The sequence below is a fragment of the Nematolebias whitei genome, chromosome 4 (genome assembly GCF_014905685.2).
Source record: "Nematolebias whitei isolate Nwh7 chromosome 4, NemWhi1, whole genome shotgun sequence".
Taxonomy (NCBI): Eukaryota; Metazoa; Chordata; class Actinopteri; order Cyprinodontiformes; family Rivulidae; genus Nematolebias; species Nematolebias whitei.
Genome location: NC_056501.1, coordinates 9,092,409 through 9,112,444, shown reverse-complemented (window position 1 = coordinate 9,112,444; position 20,036 = coordinate 9,092,409). Strand labels below are relative to the sequence as shown.

The 20,036-nt window shown below is 40.7% G+C and overlaps 1 protein-coding gene across 1 annotated transcript in view; it reads left to right on the top strand.

Annotated features, from left to right (window-relative positions):
* The window catches only part of LOC119408382 (transcription factor COE3), a gene marked incomplete at its 3' end in the record, with an annotated part of 29,428 nt that overhangs the window by 1,916 nt on the left and 7,476 nt on the right, over window positions 1–20,036 (top strand). The window contains 3 exon segments of the mRNA XM_037675185.1: window positions 13,072–13,228; window positions 16,892–16,955; window positions 18,463–18,518. Of these exon segments, the coding sequence (XP_037531113.1) occupies window positions 13,072–13,228; window positions 16,892–16,955; window positions 18,463–18,518 (277 nt within the window).

Below are 20,036 nucleotides of genomic sequence, written 5' to 3'. Positions count from 1 at the left end.
TTAATGAGCTGGTGAATCTGGTTTCAATGAGCAGGTGAATCTGGTTTCAATGAGCAGGTGAATCTGGTTTCAATGAGCAGGTGAATCTGGTTTTAATGAGCAGTTTAATCTGGTCTTACCAGCAGGTGGACCTGGTTTCAAAGAGCAGGTGATCCTTTTTTTTTTTTTTTAATGAGCATATGATCTGGTTTCAATGAATGGATAAACCTGATTTTAATGAGCAGGTGAATCTGGTTTTACCAGCAGGTGGATGTGATTCAATAAATTGGTGACTCTGGTTTTATAAGCTGCTGAATCTGGTTTTATAAGCTGGTGAATCTGGTTTCAACAGCTGTTGAATCTGGTTTTAATAAGCAGGCTAATCTGGTTTGATAATCATGTGAATTTGGTTATCATGAGCAGGTAAATCTGATTTTAGTAGCAGGCAAATCTGGTTTTAGTAGCGGGTAAATCTGGTTTTAGTAGTGGGTAAATCTGGTTTTAGTAGCGGGTAAATCCGGTTTAGTAGCAGGTGAATCTGGTTTTAATGAGCAGGTTAATCTGGTTTCAGCAGCAAATAAATCTGGTTTTAATGTGAAAGTGAATCGGGTGTGGACAGGTGAATCTGGACAGTGTCTCTGTCTGTAAATCCTGACAGATTATGAATCTTGGTGTTTCTGTGTTCAGCTCAGAATTAGGATTTTATGTAAAAGCTTTTTACTAACAGAAAGAAGAAGAGGAGGATCCAACAAACCCATCAGTCTGATCTGAGAGGAAGTGATGGCAGTTTTAAATAAATAAGTAAAAAAGGATAGTTTTTAAGTAAAAAAAGATTTAAAATGGACAAATATCAGTTGTGAATCAGCATCAAGAAGCTGGAACCTAAAAACCATCAACACAATCAATAATGGTTTCTGAATCAGACTTCCTGTTTTCCAAACGAAGGATCAGAACACAGATTGTTCTGGATTATATTTAAAATCAAGTCAGAACTGGACCGATCGATCCAGTTTTCTCGTTCTGATCCGTAAATCCTCCTTTTTCAGAACCGAAGCAGCTTTCTGGATCCCTTTGGGATCTTCAGGTGGGTTCGACGAGCTGACTCAGATTTCTGCTTTTACTGATGTGACCTTTGATCTGGCTTTAAACAGTTTTATTTAAAGATAAATGAGACATAAATAAAGTTTTCTCTTTTCATCAACATCGTTTACTTTATTTCTTCATTTTTATATAAAAAACAAAGTAAAAAGTTAAAGAAATACGAGCTGCTGTTTCCTGCATTTGTTTAGTTTATGGAGAATTCGACACAGTTTTTAAAGTTTTAAAGAACCTTTTGTTTGGTTTAGGAAAATATCCGACAGATTATCCTAATTTTATTAATCGAAGCTTCGGTTTAAAAGTGAAAACTCTTCTTCTGGGACATTTTGTAAACGCCTGCCATCACAGAGGAGAAAAACACGTCGAGGACAAACGGTGTTTTTAAACCTCAAATCAGAGTAAAATCTCAAATATTCCAAATGGAAACGGTACGTTGTTAAAATGGAGCACGAAGGGTTATAATCCTGTTCCGTTTTTTTCTTCTCTCCCTTAAACGTCGTTTTACTGACGGACAAAACAGTTTGGAGGAACGTTACGACTCTGAAGATGACTAAAGTCCAGAAATGATCAGAAAACTGAGCCATTTACTGGATTATTTTATTGCTGTTTTCTTAAATAACTTCTGTGACACGTTATGTCATTTCTGCAACAACTGGACATCTGTCCAGATGTTCATCCGAAACATCTCTTCTCATTTAATCAATTTGGGCTTTTTATTTTCCAAACAAAATCACAACTTAAGTTGAAGTTTCCACAAACTGTGAGCAGATTTATGGTTACAATGAAACGTGAAGGTAAATAAATTTTAAAATTTGAACCAGAGGCTTCTTTTTTTTTTTAATTTAATAAGATTTTTTTATTGCAGTGATAATTTTAGATTTAAAGGTTTAAAGTGTATAAAATGCTAAAACTGAATAAACACGTCAGAACAGAACGAACGGACGCTGCGTCTTAGAGCAAACTCTGATTTTATCTCCTTTTTAAATTAATAAAATATAAACAAAATGTGTGTAAAAGGATGAGAGTGAGTTCAGATCTCTGATTGTATCCAGATTTGTTCAATTTAGGAGCAAATGTTTAAAAATATCCTTCACGCGTTAATTATTGGGACTGAATTAAAGTTGTTTTATTTTTTATTTTTTTACGTTTAACCTTTTTGATGAAATCATTCTTATTTCCATTTGTTAAAACTGACCTTAAACGCCTCATAGTCTGTCAGCTGCTGAACATTTGATCAGATAATCTCGCCGGTTCTTGTTTGGATAATCTGAGGTTGTTGCTGTGCTCATGCTGTTTTTGTTGAAGCTGAAATCGCAGATTTTTAAAAATTTTTTATTATTATTATATTTTTTTAACATAAAAACCATTTAATAAGCGGATAAAAGATGGTCAGTTTGCAGAAAGAGTCAGTTTTTGTTAAAACTCAACTTCTACTTACAAAGTTTTTTTTTTTTTTTTTTTAAAGTTTGGCTGCAGGTTTAGTTGACGTCACATCATTTAAACAGGATTTGTTCAAAATGTACAGAGGAACAAATCAGTCCAGATCAGGCTATCCTTATAATTTATAGTTTCTGTTCATAAAAATTTAAAATATTCAGGTTGTTTATTTACAGGACAAGTTGTAATTACAGATGTTTTATACTGAGGCGTGTTTGTGTGACTTTAGATGCACAGTTCTTGGAAAAAGAGATTGTTTTAAATTTGTTAAACTTTTACCGGATGTGGAAGGTGAAACCTGACTGGATGGTCACGTCTCTCATAAAATAAAAATACTAAAAGTTTTAGGACTTTACTGAAAGTTTTGTAGAGTTTCAGGTGGGTTTTTACCGGAAGTACAACAGCTTGGTCACTTTCAGAGCCATTGCTTTCGTCTCAAAGAAAAGTTTTCAAATGAATTTACTGAACATTAAAATACAACAAGTTAAAAAGGACTTTACGGTGTTTTCACCGGGTGTGGAAACGGCCTTAGACTGAACTGTTTCCGGTGGATTTTTACCAGCACATGCCCTGACGGTCACGTTCAGGAATCAAACTGTGATTTTACGGAAAAGTTTTAGGATGTTACTGAATGTGGAACTAGAGTTAGAATGATTTTATAAGACACGAAACATCAGTCTTGTTTTTAACAAGTTTCAGGTTGAGTTAACTGGACGTGAACCCAGTTGTTGTGTTAAAGTAAAGTTTCAGGTGGACTTTACCGGAGGATTAAACCTGACCTGATGGTCACTTTATTAAACACGACTCTGACTTTACAGGGAAATATAACTCTTATCGGATGTGGACATGCGGTTTTTGTGTTTCAGGGTGATTTTATTTGACCAGAAGTAGATTAAACCTGACCTGATGGTCACTTTTTAGTTGTAGCTTGTTTTTGAAAAAAGGTTTAGGAGGATTTTTACCGGATGTAAAGAGCAAACATGCATTGGAAACATGGCTCTGGGAATATGACTAACGGACTTTAACACAGCTTTAATTTTAAACAAATGTTTCTGTGTGGTTTTTACCGGGCCTGGAGGGTGAACTGGACCTGATGGATGTGGAAACACTGCTGTGGTCTTAGAAGTTGACTTTACTGGACATAAACAGAACTTCTTTTTTTCTGTTTCTGTGTTTGCAAAGAAATATATTTACTAGGATTGTGTGTGGCGATTACAGTGACCCGGATTTTATTTTACAGGTTCATTTTCTGGGTGATTTTGCTGGATGTGGAGGATTAATTGGTCCTGACATGTTTAGAAACGTGTCTCTGAATCTGTAAATGTGTTTGTGAAGCTTCAGGGGAACACATTTTGCTCCGACGCTGTCCTGGAGGCAGATAAATGAAGGCGATGTAGTGAGCAGAGTGACCTTTGACCTGTGTGGGTACAGGCTATGACCTGGATGGGTGGAGGTAATTAGGGGAAACCATCTGTGCTTTCAGAGGAAGATGCTTCTCAGGTGGACGTGCCAGTTTTCAGATCTGATTTTTGTCCATTTTATATTAACTTTCCTCTTCAGTCTGAAGTTGGAGGTTTTAGTTGTCAGAACTGTTTGACCCATTTCATAAAATGGTTTCATGAAACGGCCAAGAAAGTCCTCTGGTCGTTCATAAATCACCAGTCGACCCACAACGTCGTGTGCTTTCATGATGGACGCCGGCGCCGCAGAACCAAGGGAGGTTTTATGAGTCAGATCTGTTTTTATCAGGTTCTACAATTAATCTAATCTCAATAATCACGCCACAGATTTTACAGAGCCATCATTTATTAAATAAAAACAAAATGGAAAACACGTGAGTAAAAACTGGTCCCAGTCCCTGATCCAGAACCTCCTACAGCTATAGTGCTCTCAGTGGTTTTCCAGTTTCTCTTGCGGTTCTGGAGGAGTTTCGGCCCAACGTTGTTTCAGCTCATTGAGGTTTCTGCTCAACTCTCTGAGGGTCCAACCGCAGCGGTCAGGTTGAGGTTCTGGACTCTGACTGGATCAGTACAGCACCATGGTTCTTTCCTCGTTAACCCTTTCTGTTTAGATTAGCTGCATGTATTTGGGATCCTGGGTCCTACTGGACCCAGTTTGGTTCAGCTGTTGGACAGTTGGGCCCATATTTGACTCCAGAATCCTTTGGTCTACAGAGGAGTTCATGACCCACTCAGTGACTGCAAGGAGCCCAAACCATCAACCCTCCACCACTGTGCCACTTTGCCAACAGCTGGGATGAGGTGCTTGCTGCATTGCATTCTGGGTAAACTTTGGTCTCATGTGGACATTGTTGCAGAAGTTCTTGTGGTTTGTTCTGATGAAGCTTGTCAATCCTGTGGATGCAGCGAGGGCGGAGTTAAAAAAATGTTCTGAGGAAGACGGAGTATCGGACCTCTGCCATGATGGTCGCCGGTCTAAACGTTTAGGAAAGGAGCTTCCTGTTTGAACCACAGCGAAGCTCCGCCCCCACAAAACGTCACTCCGCTCTGAGCCAATCCCAGGTCCAGAAAATGTGCAGGCAGTGAAGCCGATATGTGTGTGTGAGAGGAGCAGGTGACCACGCTGAAGGTGTGTGTTTGACAGCCTAATGGATGAGTTTCAGCACAAACGGCTGACGAGCGAGAAGCTGCAGCTGTGTTCGTTCGGCTCTCATCCATCCTCAAAACACGAGTGAAAAATCATCTCAAAACCTGAAAAATGTCGCATCCAGTTGAAGCCGAGAAGAGACACCTGCAAAGTTCAAATTTACAGGAACCTGAATGCACCGCGTAGGATCTTTTTGACAGTTTGCTTTGTGTTTTTAAGTCCCTTTTTTTTTTTCAAGCAGAGTTTACAGATTTACAGAAACCCTGAATGTATCACACAGTTAGCAGGTCTATAAACATTTTTTTTAAAATTAAATTAAAAAACGAATCAACTGATTATTAATTGGATGATTAAAGTATCAGAAATTGTAATTAACCCCCAATAGACAAATAATGTTTAGTAGAAGTTATTGTTAAAAACAAGTTCTGTTTTCACTTTTCACACTTTTTATACAGTTACAGAATAATGTGGAGGATTTTTACAGATTTTACGACGGAACGTTTAACTCGGACTCAGAAGATTTCTCACATCAACCATTGGGCTGTTTGAACTTTACAAACTTCTTATTTTCCTCTTCTGCCACAATTTCTCCATCCAAGCTATAGTATTTGTCTTCTTCCACCCAGTGTGTGTCTTTGTTGTAGGACTCGTGGTTTTATCTCAAATCCTGTCAGAGGTCGGGCACCAAAACTCTCATTTACTTTCATTGCATCTGAGCTCAGAGTTTTATCTTCTTAACAGGAAGTGAACGATCTTTTAAACTTGTCATAGCTCCATAAAACCTTGTAAAATTTTCAAACTGAACCTGTGTTGCCATCAGAACATTCTGCTGCTCTCGGGTCAAGACGCTCGTTGATCCAAATTCTAGTTTTCACTCCGGGACTGATTGTCTGAGGTTTACTTTTTACTCTGTATTTCTGCCTACCTTATAAAGTGCTGCTCCTCCCACTTTCTGCTCCCCTTAAAAGGCATACTCGTCAGGTTAAGAGGCTGGTTCTTTCATGGCTTAGGTAATTGAAAATCCTGAATTTCGGTTTTAGTGGAGGACGTTGAACTTCTGGTCCGTTCTACAGGAACGTTCTGGTTCGTTTGATCAGAATTCATTTTGACGTTTTACAGTTCTTGTTTTCAGAACAGAGTTGGTGTCAGCAACAGTCCTTTTAGCCTCAACTTGTTTAATTCATAAATTTTTTTAAAGTAAATTAATCATGTTTTACTTTAAGTCCGAGTGTTTTGTTGAGTTTGGGTTTGGTTGTTTGGTGTTGAAGCATGTTTTTGTTTTTACACGTCTCGTTAGTTCACCTGATCAAACAGCTGCTGCAGCCCGTAAAACCCTTCTTACACTTTGATTCTTCTTCGTACGGGGAACGACCTAATGAACACACACACACAGAAGCGCCGCAGATTGAAGACTAATTTGTGGGTAATTGCTGCATGACAGGAGCAGCATCGAGCCGCCGGTTCCTCCAGCCTCTCGCTCTAATTGGGACCGACACACCATTAGGGTGCACAAACGGAAACCAGCCAGGGGGCGTGTCCTCCCTGACGGCCACCAGAAAATTCCCACAATGCATTGCTGAGTGTGTCAGCAGGAGAAACAAATTCATATTTGTGAACATGACGGAAAACGCTCTTAAGACTGACTTTAATTAATTTGATTCTTCAAACACTTCTTGAAGCTTAACTCCAGTAGTTTAATCCTTTAGAAATATGATTAGATCTTATTTAAATAAAACTCCACACAGCTTCACTTTGAGTACTTTGTTATACAGGAACGGGTGTTTAAAACTCCAAACATCTCCATTAAACACTCAATTTGTAGATTTGTAAGATGAAAGCCGGTAAATCGAGCACAATCTTACTGTAAATAATCAAACGTTAGAAGCAGAAAATCATTTTTAATTCAGATTTACCATAAATGCTTGATAATTTTAAAACCAGACATAAGAATTTGTTGTAACGAGGACCGATTTGACTCGATTTGCACTCCGTACATCCGAAACGGATCCGTTTTTACAAGTGTCATAAGGCGGACGTACATCGCTGCATTTTCTCTTGTCCTGCCTGTAACTTCTGAGACGCTCAAGCTCATTTACCAACACTTCATGCACATTCACATCATCACTAGATCCGTCTTACTGATAAGTGTCTCATACACTTTTCATCACCCCGGTGCCAAGATCAAGGTCACAAATAAAGGTCAAGTTTAAAACAAGGCCCTTGCTTGTCCAGGACATTGCTAAAGATTACTGTATAATAGTTTGTCAACAGGCGTATAATATGATGTATGCAGTATTCTGAGAATCAGATGTAAGTGAAAACAGAAACCTGGACTCACCATTCAAGCCTTGGTTGTACTGGTTGTGGCAGCCATCTTGAATCAGATTGATTCCTGAAGTTAATCAGCGTAGATGAACATCCAACAACCGGTCCAGACTTGAACACGCACCTTTGGTTTGTAACAACGAGCTGCGCTGAAGCCATGAAGGTTTGTCTGAAAGGTTTCTGCTCTCCAGGTTTAACTTGGTTAATTTTAACTCACTTTAATTTAATTTTAAGCAGCTCAACATGCCTGGTTAGTTGGGAACTATAAGTTCATATCACAGAGATTTAACCCACACACCCCTCCAAAAAGGGTCAAAACAAGTCGAGGATAAAAACAAACATCTACCTTAATCTATCATTTTGGACCAAGCAAATATTTTGTACATTTTTCTCCAATAAATAAAATGTAGATATACAGTAAATGGATCATATAGTACTTGTGCTAATTAACACCTGCTGTTTAAACAGATTATCTAAATAAAAACTGGCCCTCAGAGAGTCTGCTCGTAAAAAGTTTGGCCCCTGAGCAGAATTGGTCATTTACTGTTGGTCTAAAGGAGCCAGTGAGGATCTACTTTGATCGGCTCTGACCTCGACCTTCTTCCACAAAGGTGAGCCCAAAAAATATATAAATGAATAACATTTAGTAAAAGTATGAGAAACGTTAAGCAAGGAAATAAACCAGAGCACTGCTTCAACTGTGTAGATGTAATCAGAGCTGGCCTTTGAGTGAGAGCATGTTTGTTTCTGTTAGCAAAATATCTCGACTAGATGGATTTTACCAAAACGATCACCACTATCACGGGATGTGCATCTACAATTGATGAACTTCTGATGCAATGTAATTCAAAATGGCCGTCACAATTAACTGACTTTAGTCAACATTTACTGAGGTTAAACTGAGAGCGGTAGTAGCTTAGAGTCCTCTCAGACACACACCCTGAGCTTTAACAAGTTATGCAAGTCATTCAAAACAAGATCTTTTAAGGTTTGATCAAAATGTCTGAAAGTTCGTTTCTCTCCGTCACTGGATCGTGGTCATGTGCATTCCTTTTAGGGAATTTCTTTAATCAGATTACTGTTTTTATTAATAGTTTTATTACCGTTATTGTTCATTCAAGCTTTATTTGTACAGGTTAGTCTCAGGTCCTTTATGCTGGACCAGTAGGTGGAGATGGTCCAGGCGAGGGTCTCTGGATCCTCCTGGAATCTCAGAGAAGATAATATCAGGCTCAGGTTTTATTGCAGCATTCAGTGTGTGTGTGTGTGGTTCAGTAATTGTTTGCAGAGCGCTCCACACGACTCCTGCTGACCTTTAATTTCAGGCTTTGTGGTGGAAACGTGCAGATTGGTATATGTGGTGTGTGTGTGTGTGTGATTTACACTCGGGCGTGTTGGAGCGAGCCGTGTGCCATCGATACTGTTTTTATTACACCTTGTGCCAAGTGCTAACAGCCGGGTACGAGTGGATGCAGCTGCAATTAGCATAATTGAAATCCTAATAACGCTGACGAGCTTTCTGAGAGGACGAGCGTCGCCGTGGCGATCAGATGGCCGGCCTGCAGAGCATCCTGGGTAATTGGGATAATGGGTGGTTTAGAGGTGAGAGTGGAACGGGTGCCAAATCTACAACCGTTTGTCTCGATGTCGGTGGTTTTCTTTCCTTTCTAAGACTCATTCAGAATTTTAATTTGTGTCCATGAGGAAACCAGACCGGTAAAACTTGTTTACATTTTTGGAACCTAAATCCAGTGGACGAAGCGGGCTTGTACTCCCCGGTACTTTGTACGTTTTACAGTGTTCTGCCAATTCTCATGAGCCTGACAGCAACTGGAGTGACTACCTGTAAATTACAGGTGAATCCTATAAACTACAGCACCCACAGGACATCAGCTGAAAACAGGAAGTCATGACACATCTCACTGGGTCAAATGTAGAAGAAGATTCAATGAACAGCTGGGCGAGTGCCGGGAGTCTGGCCCCGGTACTGAGGACCGTAATATATGCTGTCTGTACACAGAGAGGAGGCTCGTTACTGTAAATTAACCAGATGTGGAAGTTTATCAAGAGGGTGGAACAATACTTCCGAGTACTCAGCCTCTAAGCTCCGCCTTCTCGTTTTGGGGCGGGGGGGCATTTTCACTGGCAGGGAATGAAACTACAAACTCCTCGAGTTTAAGAGAACCACTTCAAATAATACTTGAACATTCCTCTGAAGCTTTCTGAGCCCAAATATTACGTCCGTCAGGTAAATGATGTCGCAGAGAATCATCATTCTTCTGCGTTTTTTAGAAAAACTTGTAAATTAAAGTTCAACAGATTGGACAAATGTGCTGCTTTATTTTGACTGTTCGTCACGAGAGTTGGGAAATAAACAAACTAGATCTTTATTATAAAGCAGGAACCGACTTCTTCAAAGGTGATTAACCAGTTGCTGCAGGTGAATCTTTAATTGTAATTAAAAAAACAACTGGTGGTAAAAAATTAATTTAATTTTAATAAAAGCGTAACGTCTGACGTCCACATAGCTCATTTAATTTTATGTAGTAAAGGTTTGAAGGCATAATAAAATGAATCTAAGTTTTCTTTTTAAAGCTTTGCCTTTAACAGAGTGGTAGTAATAAAGTGGTAGTAGCTGAGAGTCATCCTCAACACACCCTGAGCTCTGAGTTGTATTTACTGCTCCATTATTTCTCATCTTTAAGCTGATTCTAGTTCTAAACTCTGACATTTATTAGTTATTCTTTATATTCTTTTTTTTTAAGTGACAGACATGATTGATGTTGATGTTTCACCTGAACAGGTGAGATTTGCCGTTTCTCTTCTGATTTATTTCTCCCACTGAAGGAAGCTTCTGGGAGGCAGGTGGGAGGGAAACAGATGTTTGTTTGTTTGTTTTGAGCAGGAAGTCTTTGACAGCATCTGTTGGTGAAAGTGTTGGGACTCCACTTACTTTCCTTCCCTTTGAGTCTCCGTTAAAAGAACCCTCCCGACGCTCACCTGAGCTCCTCCTGGTCTTCGTTCCGGTGCAGACTCTCTCCCCTGCTCTGCGCCGGCCCGGCCCGAACGCAGCTGGTTCAACAAACCGGCCTACAAATGAGGCATTAAGCATCGGTAATGGGGGCGCAGAAAGGTCACGGTTGTATTAATCCGCCGTCTGGGGAATTCCACCCCCGAGTCCGGAAGCCGCGAGCCAAGTTTCCAAAAACAAACCCCGAGCAGGAATAAATATTCATCTATTGATCAGGAAGCGTTTCAGGAAACAAACGAGGCTGATGTACAGATATTTGGCTGCAGCCTGCCCCCCCTTCCCGTCCTCCTCCCATCCAACCCCAGGACACTGAGGTCCTACAGGCTGGGGTCAGAGGTCGCCTCCTGCAGGAGCGAGCAGCTTAAATCACTCGCATGAGGAGCCGACGCTTGGAGAGTTTAAATCAGAAGTTACACAAATCTTCACTCTGAGAGGTTTGTCCTCATTCTGATTCAGTCTTCAAACAGAAAACTGTTAAAAAATTATTTAATTTTTTTTTTATTTGTGTGTTTTTAATCATTATGCTTTCTGGGATTTGTTTTACCAAATGAGATTAGATTAGAATAAAACTCCAGTGAATGCTGAAGGATCCAACATTCATCAAATCTTTGCTCTAACGTTCAACACAACCTCCTTATTCTGAAGAGTATCTGAGTTTTATTTTGAAACTCCAGGCCCAAGCCAAATCAACTTGGGGGAAAAAAAAAGTGTTGTAACTGTTCAGTTTTTTCTGGGCTCAGTTTATTTTTTTCAGTTTTTTCTTAAACTGAGGAGAAAATAATCTTCAGATTAACAAAATTTATTTCATCCTGATGAAGTGAGCTCATTTTTCTGGCAGCTCTGAGCAGAGCTCGGTGTTTAAATGTGGGACGGAGTTTCCTCTGCGCGGTTTTAGTCGTGAAATAAACAAACTCATGACGTTGGAGCCGCTCGAGTCCTCCAAATCATTTTATCAGCATTTTTAAAAACAAAACGATCCGTTACAATCAAATAAATGTGCTGCCAATATGTCGGACACATTCAGAATGGTCTTTTTTTTTTTTTTTTTCAAACTGCTGTTTTTAAATTGCATGGGATTTAAAAAATATATATATATTTAAAACTCCAATTTTCTTTAATTATTAGATTAAAATTTTGGATGTTTCAGCAAAATTTGGTCAACTTGTGTTTATAAATAAACTTTTGTTTATATTTTTTAAACCCTTTTTTTCTTTCTGGTAAAGCAGTTTTTTTTCATCTAGTTTTTGTTGTAACGTCGTGTTTTATTTTTTATTTTTTTATTTTATTTTTTTCAGATTTACTCTTAAATCAGTTAATTGTTTTCATTTCCAGAGGTTTGCAGCTGAATCACACCTCGTTAATCATCTGAGCCGAGTTCATGTAAAGACGAGTTAATTCATGTTGGAGTGAAAATGAGATCGCGCTGAAATAATGAAGCATCAGAGAAATCAACCAGATCTGAGAAATAACTTCCCACTGATTAATTAAACTTTAAAATTTTATTGTTTTTACTTAAACCAAAAGTGGACCTGACCGCAGAGATTCAAAACTTCTCTGGTTCAGGTTCGATTGATTGTGATGTCATCACATCTGTAGACCAGCTGTCACAAACAAAGACAGGAAAGAAAACACAAATGTACTGATGTTAAAATATCAAACATCCGTCAGCTCTTTTCTGAAGTCTTTACTGATAATCTAAACTGTGGCTGAGCCCGACTTTTATTTTGAAGGGTATTGATGAACTTTATTTTGAAACTCCAGGTTCAGTTTCCTGCTGACCCTTTAACAGAATCCTCCTGAACATCAAAGATCTGATTGGAGAGGACATGAAATCTTAAGATTCTACAGGATCTATGGGGGTGGCCATGATGGAAACATAGAAGAAAGAAAAGCATGCTGGGTAATATAGAAGACCCAGATGCTGCTGAGTCACTGGTTGTCATGGTGATTCCCACCTTATTTGGGAACAGAACGGGAGTTGTAGCCTCAGACAAACAGCCTTTGTTTGTAAACTATAAATCTGATCAAGACTTCTTGACCCATGCGCAGCAGAAGGTTCTGATGGTACCATAGGTTCTGTTTGATGGTTCTATGGGGTTTTCTGAAGGAGACATAAGTTTAAAAAGAGCTTTCACTTCCTGTTTGCAAGAGAAAATTCTGAGCACAGAAATGTTAGAATAAATGAGAGTTTAGGTGCGTGACCTCTGACCTCTGAGAGGAAACCATCAGTCCTACAGCAGAGAGACACTAACAGGGACACATGACTGAACAAACTGTAAAAAAAATGTGAGTTTGTTTGCAAATTGCAGCTCTCTTAAACATTCTAAAGTAAAGTCTGTAAAAATCCTCAGTTTCAAATAATGTAAAATGTTTTTGCAGGCTTTGATTTATTTTTTTAATCCAAACAGAAGCAGCAGTGAAGAGCATTGACTCTTTGATTAAAAAAACAACAACTTTATTTTGAGTTTTACACCAGATTTTGAAAAGAAAAAAAAAGTTTCTGTATTTCAAAATCCATCTGCAATCTGTTTTGCTTCCTGTTGCATGCCCACTGCGTTCAGACGATCCTAACGGAGAACCTCTGTGTGTTTCAGCGGTGTGGGTTTGGCTCGAGCTCACTTCGAGAAGCAGCCTCCGTCCAACCTGAGGAAGTCCAACTTCTTCCACTTCGTCCTGGCGCTGTACGACCGGCAGGGTCAGCCCGTCGAGATCGAGAGGACGTCCTATGTGGACTTTGTGGAGAAGGACAAGGTGACAGCACGCAGCATGTTTGTTTTTCTGACCCCACCAGCTGAAAAGAAACTAACACAGGGGTTAAAGGTCAAGCAGTGAAGAACTTTCTTTAATATTTTAGTTTTATCTTTAATGGTAGAAGTTTCTAAACGGGTTCTAGATACAGCATGTTACCATAGTTGCCTGTCCACGGATGGGATCTATGCAGATGAAGTTTGTCCTCCAAGTTGTTGTTAGCAGAAACCCAAACTGTAGTGGGTCTGAACGTGTCCATGCCAGCAGATCTGTAGGACATTCCTGGTCTGCATTCTGCAGAATCCACCATTTAAATAACCAGAGAACCAGATGACCGAACACGGGGTCCAGGTTTTCTGGACCACAGGGTGATTGGAAAGAGGAGTTCTGGTCTGATGGCCACGTCATCATGTGGATGGTGGGTCTGTATGCAAGACCAGATGCATTACGAGAAGAAGCCAAGCCAGTGTGAGATATTCTGGCAAACAAGCCCAATTCATGGAGGTCCCACCTCACAATGTCCAGGACTTAAAAGATCTTCAGACATTTGAAGATCTTCAGACATTTGTGGCCTTCCAAGGTCCACAGTCAACCTTGAGTGGTTGATAGCAGGTCTTCAGAAGACCACGGCAGACCTTCAGAGGACCACGACCGGTCTTCAGGGGACCACGGCGGGTCTTCATCAATCAACGGAAGACCTTCAGGGGTTGATATCAGACCTTCAGGGGACCACAGCAGGTCTTCAGCGGTCAACGGCAGACCTTCAGGGGTTGATACTAGGCCTTCGGGGGACCACAGCAGACCTTCGGGGTTCCATGGCAGACTTTCAGAGGTTGCAGTTTATCCAAGTTTTTTGATAAAGAGTGGTTTGTTCTGATAGAACTCTGAGATCCTGAAGAGCCTTGTAGAAACATCCAGGCAGGATTTGGGATGTTTGTTCTTTGATTCGTTGCCAGCTGGCACCAGATCCTCCGCCCACTCGCTCACCTCACCTCTGCATTGACCTCTAGTCTCTTAGCCCAACGCGCTGGGACCGAGCCAACGCCGGCAGGCACAGTTGGCACTGAGCGGCCAGCCGACTCGGGCTCAGGTGGGGGAGCGGAGTGAAATAAAACTGGGAATAAAGGCAGAGAAGAAGGACAGGAGGAAGGTCAGCAGAGAGGCTTGTTTAGTCTAATGTGATGAAGAGGAGAGACTCACATTTATTTTATCTCGTCTCTCTGTCCTTGCCTGGCAGTGGGTGGACCAGAACAGGTAGCTCCGTTCATGTTGGATCAATTCAGTTAAATTCAGATGATTTCTATAGCACCAAGTCACAACAGAAGATGTCTCAGAGCACCGAACAGGAACTTTCACGTACATTATAAAAGCCAATTAGTAAAAGTTATCTAAGGAAACCAGCAGGTTGTGTTGAAACCTCACTTTGTCAGTCTCCCATCATGAGCAAGCGCACTGGCAACAGTGGAAAAGAAAAACTTCCTTTTAACAGGAAGAATCCTTCAGCAGAACCAGGCTCAGGATGAGCGGCCATCTGCCTCGACCGGCTGGGATTTGAGAAGACAAGAAGGAGAAACGGACAAACCTAGAATGACGGGTCCAGATGTACTTTCTATAGAAAGAAAGACAAAACGCACGTTAAGGACTGAAATCATTACAAATACAAACAGGTAGAGCAAGTAAAGACAGCGGCAGAGTGAGGAAATGTGGTCAATTTTTCCTCCAGCAGTTTAAGCTTATAGCAGCATAACTAAGGGATAGCTCAAAAACCCAAGCTGACCCTAACTATAGGATTTATCAAAAAGGAAAGACTTGAGTCTAATCTTAAAAGTAGAGAAGGTGCCGGCCTCATGGACAGAAACTGAAAGTTGGTTCCACAAGAGAGGAGCCTGATAAATGAAAGGTCTGCCTTTCATTCTACTTTTGGGAACTCTAGGAACCACAAGGAAATCTGCAGTCTGAGCCAAGTGTTCTGTTAGGAAAGTATGAAACAATAAGCTCTGTAATATAAGATGAAGCTAGGTTGTTGAGAGTTTTGTAGGTTCGAAGTAGGATTTTGAATTATATTTTGAATTTGACTGGGAGCCAATGGATCGAAGCCAAAACTGGAGAGATATGATCTCTACCATCAACTCTCATTAAAACTTTGGCAGCAGCATTTTGGATCAACTGAAGACGTTTTAAATATTTATTTAGACACCCAGATAATAAACAGTTACAATAGTCCAGTCTAGATGTGATGAATGCATGGATCATTTTTTTCATCATCGTTTTTGGACAAGATGTTTCTAACTTTATTGACATTACGCAGGTGGATGAAAGCAGTTCTGGTAGCTTTTTTTAATGTGGGAGTTCAAAGACATAGCCCGATTAAAAAATAAGACCACATTTTTACATTAGAACTGGAGGCCAGATTAGTGTCATCCAGAGGAAGTGAAAGGTTGTAAAGTTTATTTCTAAGATGCTCAGGTCCAAAAACCACAACCTCTGTCTTTACTCTTGAGTGAGTTTAAATGCAGAAAATTAAAGGATCATTCAGCTTTTTATGTCTTTAAGACATGCTTGTAGTCCAAGTAGTTGATTGGATTCACCCAGTTTCATTGATAAATATAACTGAATATCATCAGCATAAAAAAATATTTTATCCCATGCTGTTTAATAACTTTACCTAATGGAAGCATATATAAATTAAAGATTAGTGGTCCAAGCACTGAACTGGGAGGAACTCCATGACTAACTTTGATGTATTAAGAAGATTCATTATTTACATTTACAAACTGGTATCCATAAAATAAAAATGACTTAAAATTAGAGGCTTGGTGCTCAAAAACTGTTTGTATGAACCTGTTTACTATCAGGAAGTTCTCCTGGGTCCTTGTTACCCACTGAACACCCTCGTTTAGCTGAAAACAGACGTCCAGGATGTTAAATGTCTTCAAGCTCTGATTTGGCATCAATTTATGACAATATTCACCTGTTCCACCTCACAGCGTTCTGCGGCAGCCATGTTGGATGCTCAGCGTAGGACGGTTAAAGAATCATTTTCTCGTGACTTGTTGAAGTGCACGTAGAGAGCGGCAGGAAAGTTTCAAACTTTAAAATCTGGTTTTGATGATTGTGTGGACGCCGAGTTGGCGTTTAATTTGTATTTTCTGTGATCCAACTACTTGCTCACCCTTGATGCAGCTGTTCCTACATCGAAACATTCAGCTCATTCAGGAGATGGGTGCTGTGACTTTTGGTTTATACCTTTTAAAATATTCAACTTTATTTACAATTATTTTCACCATAGACATAAATTCAGATCTCTTTAATTCCTTTTAAAACATAGTTGTCTTTAAAATCTGCTTCACCTTCTGGTCCTTCTACTTTTAGCTTTTGTTACTTTAAGCTTTCTGCTAGCTTAATATTAACACTTGCTATTAGCTGCAGTTTTGCTATTTTTAGTTTAGCCACTGTTCTGTTACTTATAGGTTTTAGCTAGCATTTTGCTGCCTGTATCTTCTTGCTAGCCTTTTGCTACTTTTAGCTTACGTTTTGCCCTTTTTAACGTTGAGCTAGTTCAGCGGTGACTCAGAGTGAAAATGTGAAAATCTTCTTCCTGTCTGTAAATTTTATTGATCCTTCATGAACTAAAGGTTCTTCACGTGTTTCTTTTTTTTTTTTCAGGAGTACAACGGCGAGAAGACCAACAACGGGATCCACTATCGGCTTCAGCTCCTCTACAGCAACGGTGAGACGAGCCGCCGGCGTCTCAGAGCCCAGATTTAGATTTTCTCAAAGACTGAACCTGGAGTTGGACCAGAGAGGAGATCAGGGACGTTTTTCCACTCCTGCATTTCAGTTAAAGTCCAGCCAAATAGTCAAAGGACAAACGGTATGGTTCTGGGCTTTGATCAGGGTTCTGGACTCGGGTCGGTATTCTGTAAAACTACGTTCTGCTCATGTTGCGTAATGAGCCGAACTGCTGTAGAATTTAACAGAACCTCGCTCCCTCCCCACATTAAAATAAAATAAAATTCTTGTTTGTTTTAATTGATGAACTGGGTTTAAGGAACTGGGTTCTGGTTCTGCAGAACCTGCAGGTTCATTGGTTCTGTCCTCTGTGTTCTGGTAACGTAAAAACTCTAAATTGGATCTGGTTCATGGAGTGTTTGAGTGCTTTTCCTCTTTGGATCTGCTGACATTAAACCTAAATGAAGCTTTTTTTCCTTCAGATTTGCAGCATCGATTGATAACGGCGAGTTAATGATCCCCCTCCCCCCCTCAGACCAGACCGACCGAGCGGGTCGGCATGAGACCGGCTAAGCGGGTCGGCAGACCGATGATTTAGTTTACATATTAAAGGTCACTTCACTGGACGGGAAGTTTAACTCGGCTTTAAGTCTGGAAAAAGTTTCTCATTATCAGAACCGCAAACATCTGGAATCTCTGACAGGCCCGAGTTCTGTTTAGTGCATTGGGTCGGTGCTGGTGCTGATGGGAGGGAGCGAGGTGCTTGGCTGATTGGAAACACACGGCTCGGTTCTGTTCTGGCCTGACTCCAGCCGGCCGTAATGCTCTCAGACCCCTGCAGAAGCAGCAGATAAAGTGGCACATAAAGGACCGTTTTCTTCCAGAGCGGGATAAATCACTCTAATACGCAGCGTCGGATTAGCGTCGCTCCGAGGTAATTGACCTCATCTGCAACCGGGACGGATAGCCGCCATTTAGGCCGCAGACTGAGGAGTGAATCATGTCAATTAGGAAGCAGAGGAAGCTGCGAGGGAAACGGCCTGAAACGAAAACCCACAGCATCCGGTACAATTAGAGCCGCCGCTCCGCTAACAGGTGTTCCCCACGATTGCCTTCCTCCGCCCCACGCCGCGTCCGTGTCACATTTGCACCCCGACGCATCGCTAATAAAAGACGAGCGGTCCTGATTGATATTTAATTTGTCGGAGGATGAGGATTCCTTGTTCTCCTGGAGGAAGGCGGCGGCGGGGGGGCAGAGAGGCGCTCGGCAGTTAACGGCGGCCCGTCCCATAAATAATAAACAGCTCTGCAGCGGCGCTAATGTTTGTGTTTTCAGAGGAGGAGGAGGGAGGCACAACACGAATACACAACCAAGACATAAATAACACTGCCATTCATTTACTGCACATTATTAGGAGTTTCGTGAGATTAGCATAGCAGGCTGATGCATGTATGCATGTTGTGTAAGTGTGTTGTTTTTGGCTCATTATTGTTGTGTCTTTCAGGCATCAGGACAGAGCAGGACCTCTACGTTCGGCTGATAGACTCCATGACCAAACAGGTGAGACGCCGTTCTGCACCCGTTTTACTTTTGACCCAAATCACAGGTGCCACACGGAGCTGCAGAGGTCAAAGGTCGGCGCTCTGACAAATCAACGCTTTATAAGAAAACCAGAAAATGAGGGACTTTAATGACTTTAGGTGAAGAAGCTGAGCTGAAGCAGTTCAGACGTATCCAAAGGTCAGTTAAAAGCTAAAAGTAGCCGAACATTAGCTAAAAGTAACATAAAAGGCATAGCCATATATGAACAGGTAAAATAGTTTGTAAAACAGATTGTAAAAAAACTTTCAGAAAAATAAAACGGGAAATGGATAATGTGGTGCTGACTCAGCGTTCAGGCAGCTACACAGACCATCCAGTCATCCACCCATTATCTTTACCCGCTTCTTCCTTTTCGGGTCACAGAGGTCACTGGTGTCCATGTCCAGCCATCACTGTGCAAGAGACGGGGACAACCTGGACATCACAGGGACACACAGAGACAAACGAGCCAAAAAACATTCACTCTCTCGTCTAGGGACAATTTAGAGTTACCAATCAGCCTAACATGCATGTTTTTGGTATGTGGGAGGAAACCGGAGCACTCGGAGAAAACCCGCGCATGCACGGAGAGAACATGCAAACTCCACCCAGAGAGGTCCCCTGCTGGGATTTGAACCAGTAGCAAACACAGACAGAAGTAGCTAAAGCTCCATTACGTTTAATTATAACGAGCTAAGTTCTGGTGTCCCGACACAAACTCAAGAGTTCCATTAGAATCTGAGATATTTTGCTAACAGGCAAATTAACACCGTCGCCCACCTTTCGTGGCAGCAGGCGATAACACACCTGCAGATCTGACCTAAAGGAGAGCAGCGGACATGAACTCTGAGCTGAACACACTCGGGTTGTGAAGGAACGTTCAGAACTCGTTTTCTGTCTCCTCGGGAATAAAAAACTTCCAGAAAAATGTAATTTGGTCTCGTTGAAGCGATTTGTAAACTAAACGTGTGAAGCTCCAGTAAAACCCGGAGAACACTGAGGCGATTTAGAGAACATCTGTTCACAGAAACGCAGCAGAAAACTGTAAAACTCTGAGTTTTAACACCGAGTGTGGTTCTGATGATTAGACGTGTGAAGTTTCATGTTTTCATGCTGCAGTCTGATCGGGCGGGAACAGTTCAGCCTCGGGTTCGTTTCCTAAAGTTTGAACAAATCTAAAACCTCTAAACAAGAAAGACGACTAATTCAGCAAAATAAAAGCTGTTCTTTTAAACACGCAGCTTTAAAAATAAAAGCTTCCTGGTCTCCAAACTGGTTTTCTGATATCTACACTATCTTTTAAACTTGTTTGTAAACTGGTTTCCTTGTTTTCAGCTTGGGTTTCTGTTTTCTAAACTGCTTTCAATCTGGTTTCTTAGTTTCCAAACTAATTTTGTAACATTCAGTTTACGTTTTGAAAACAGATTTCTAAACTGGTTTCTTGTGCTCCAAACTGGTTTCTAGACTGGGTTCTTGGGATTAATGTTAGTTCACAAA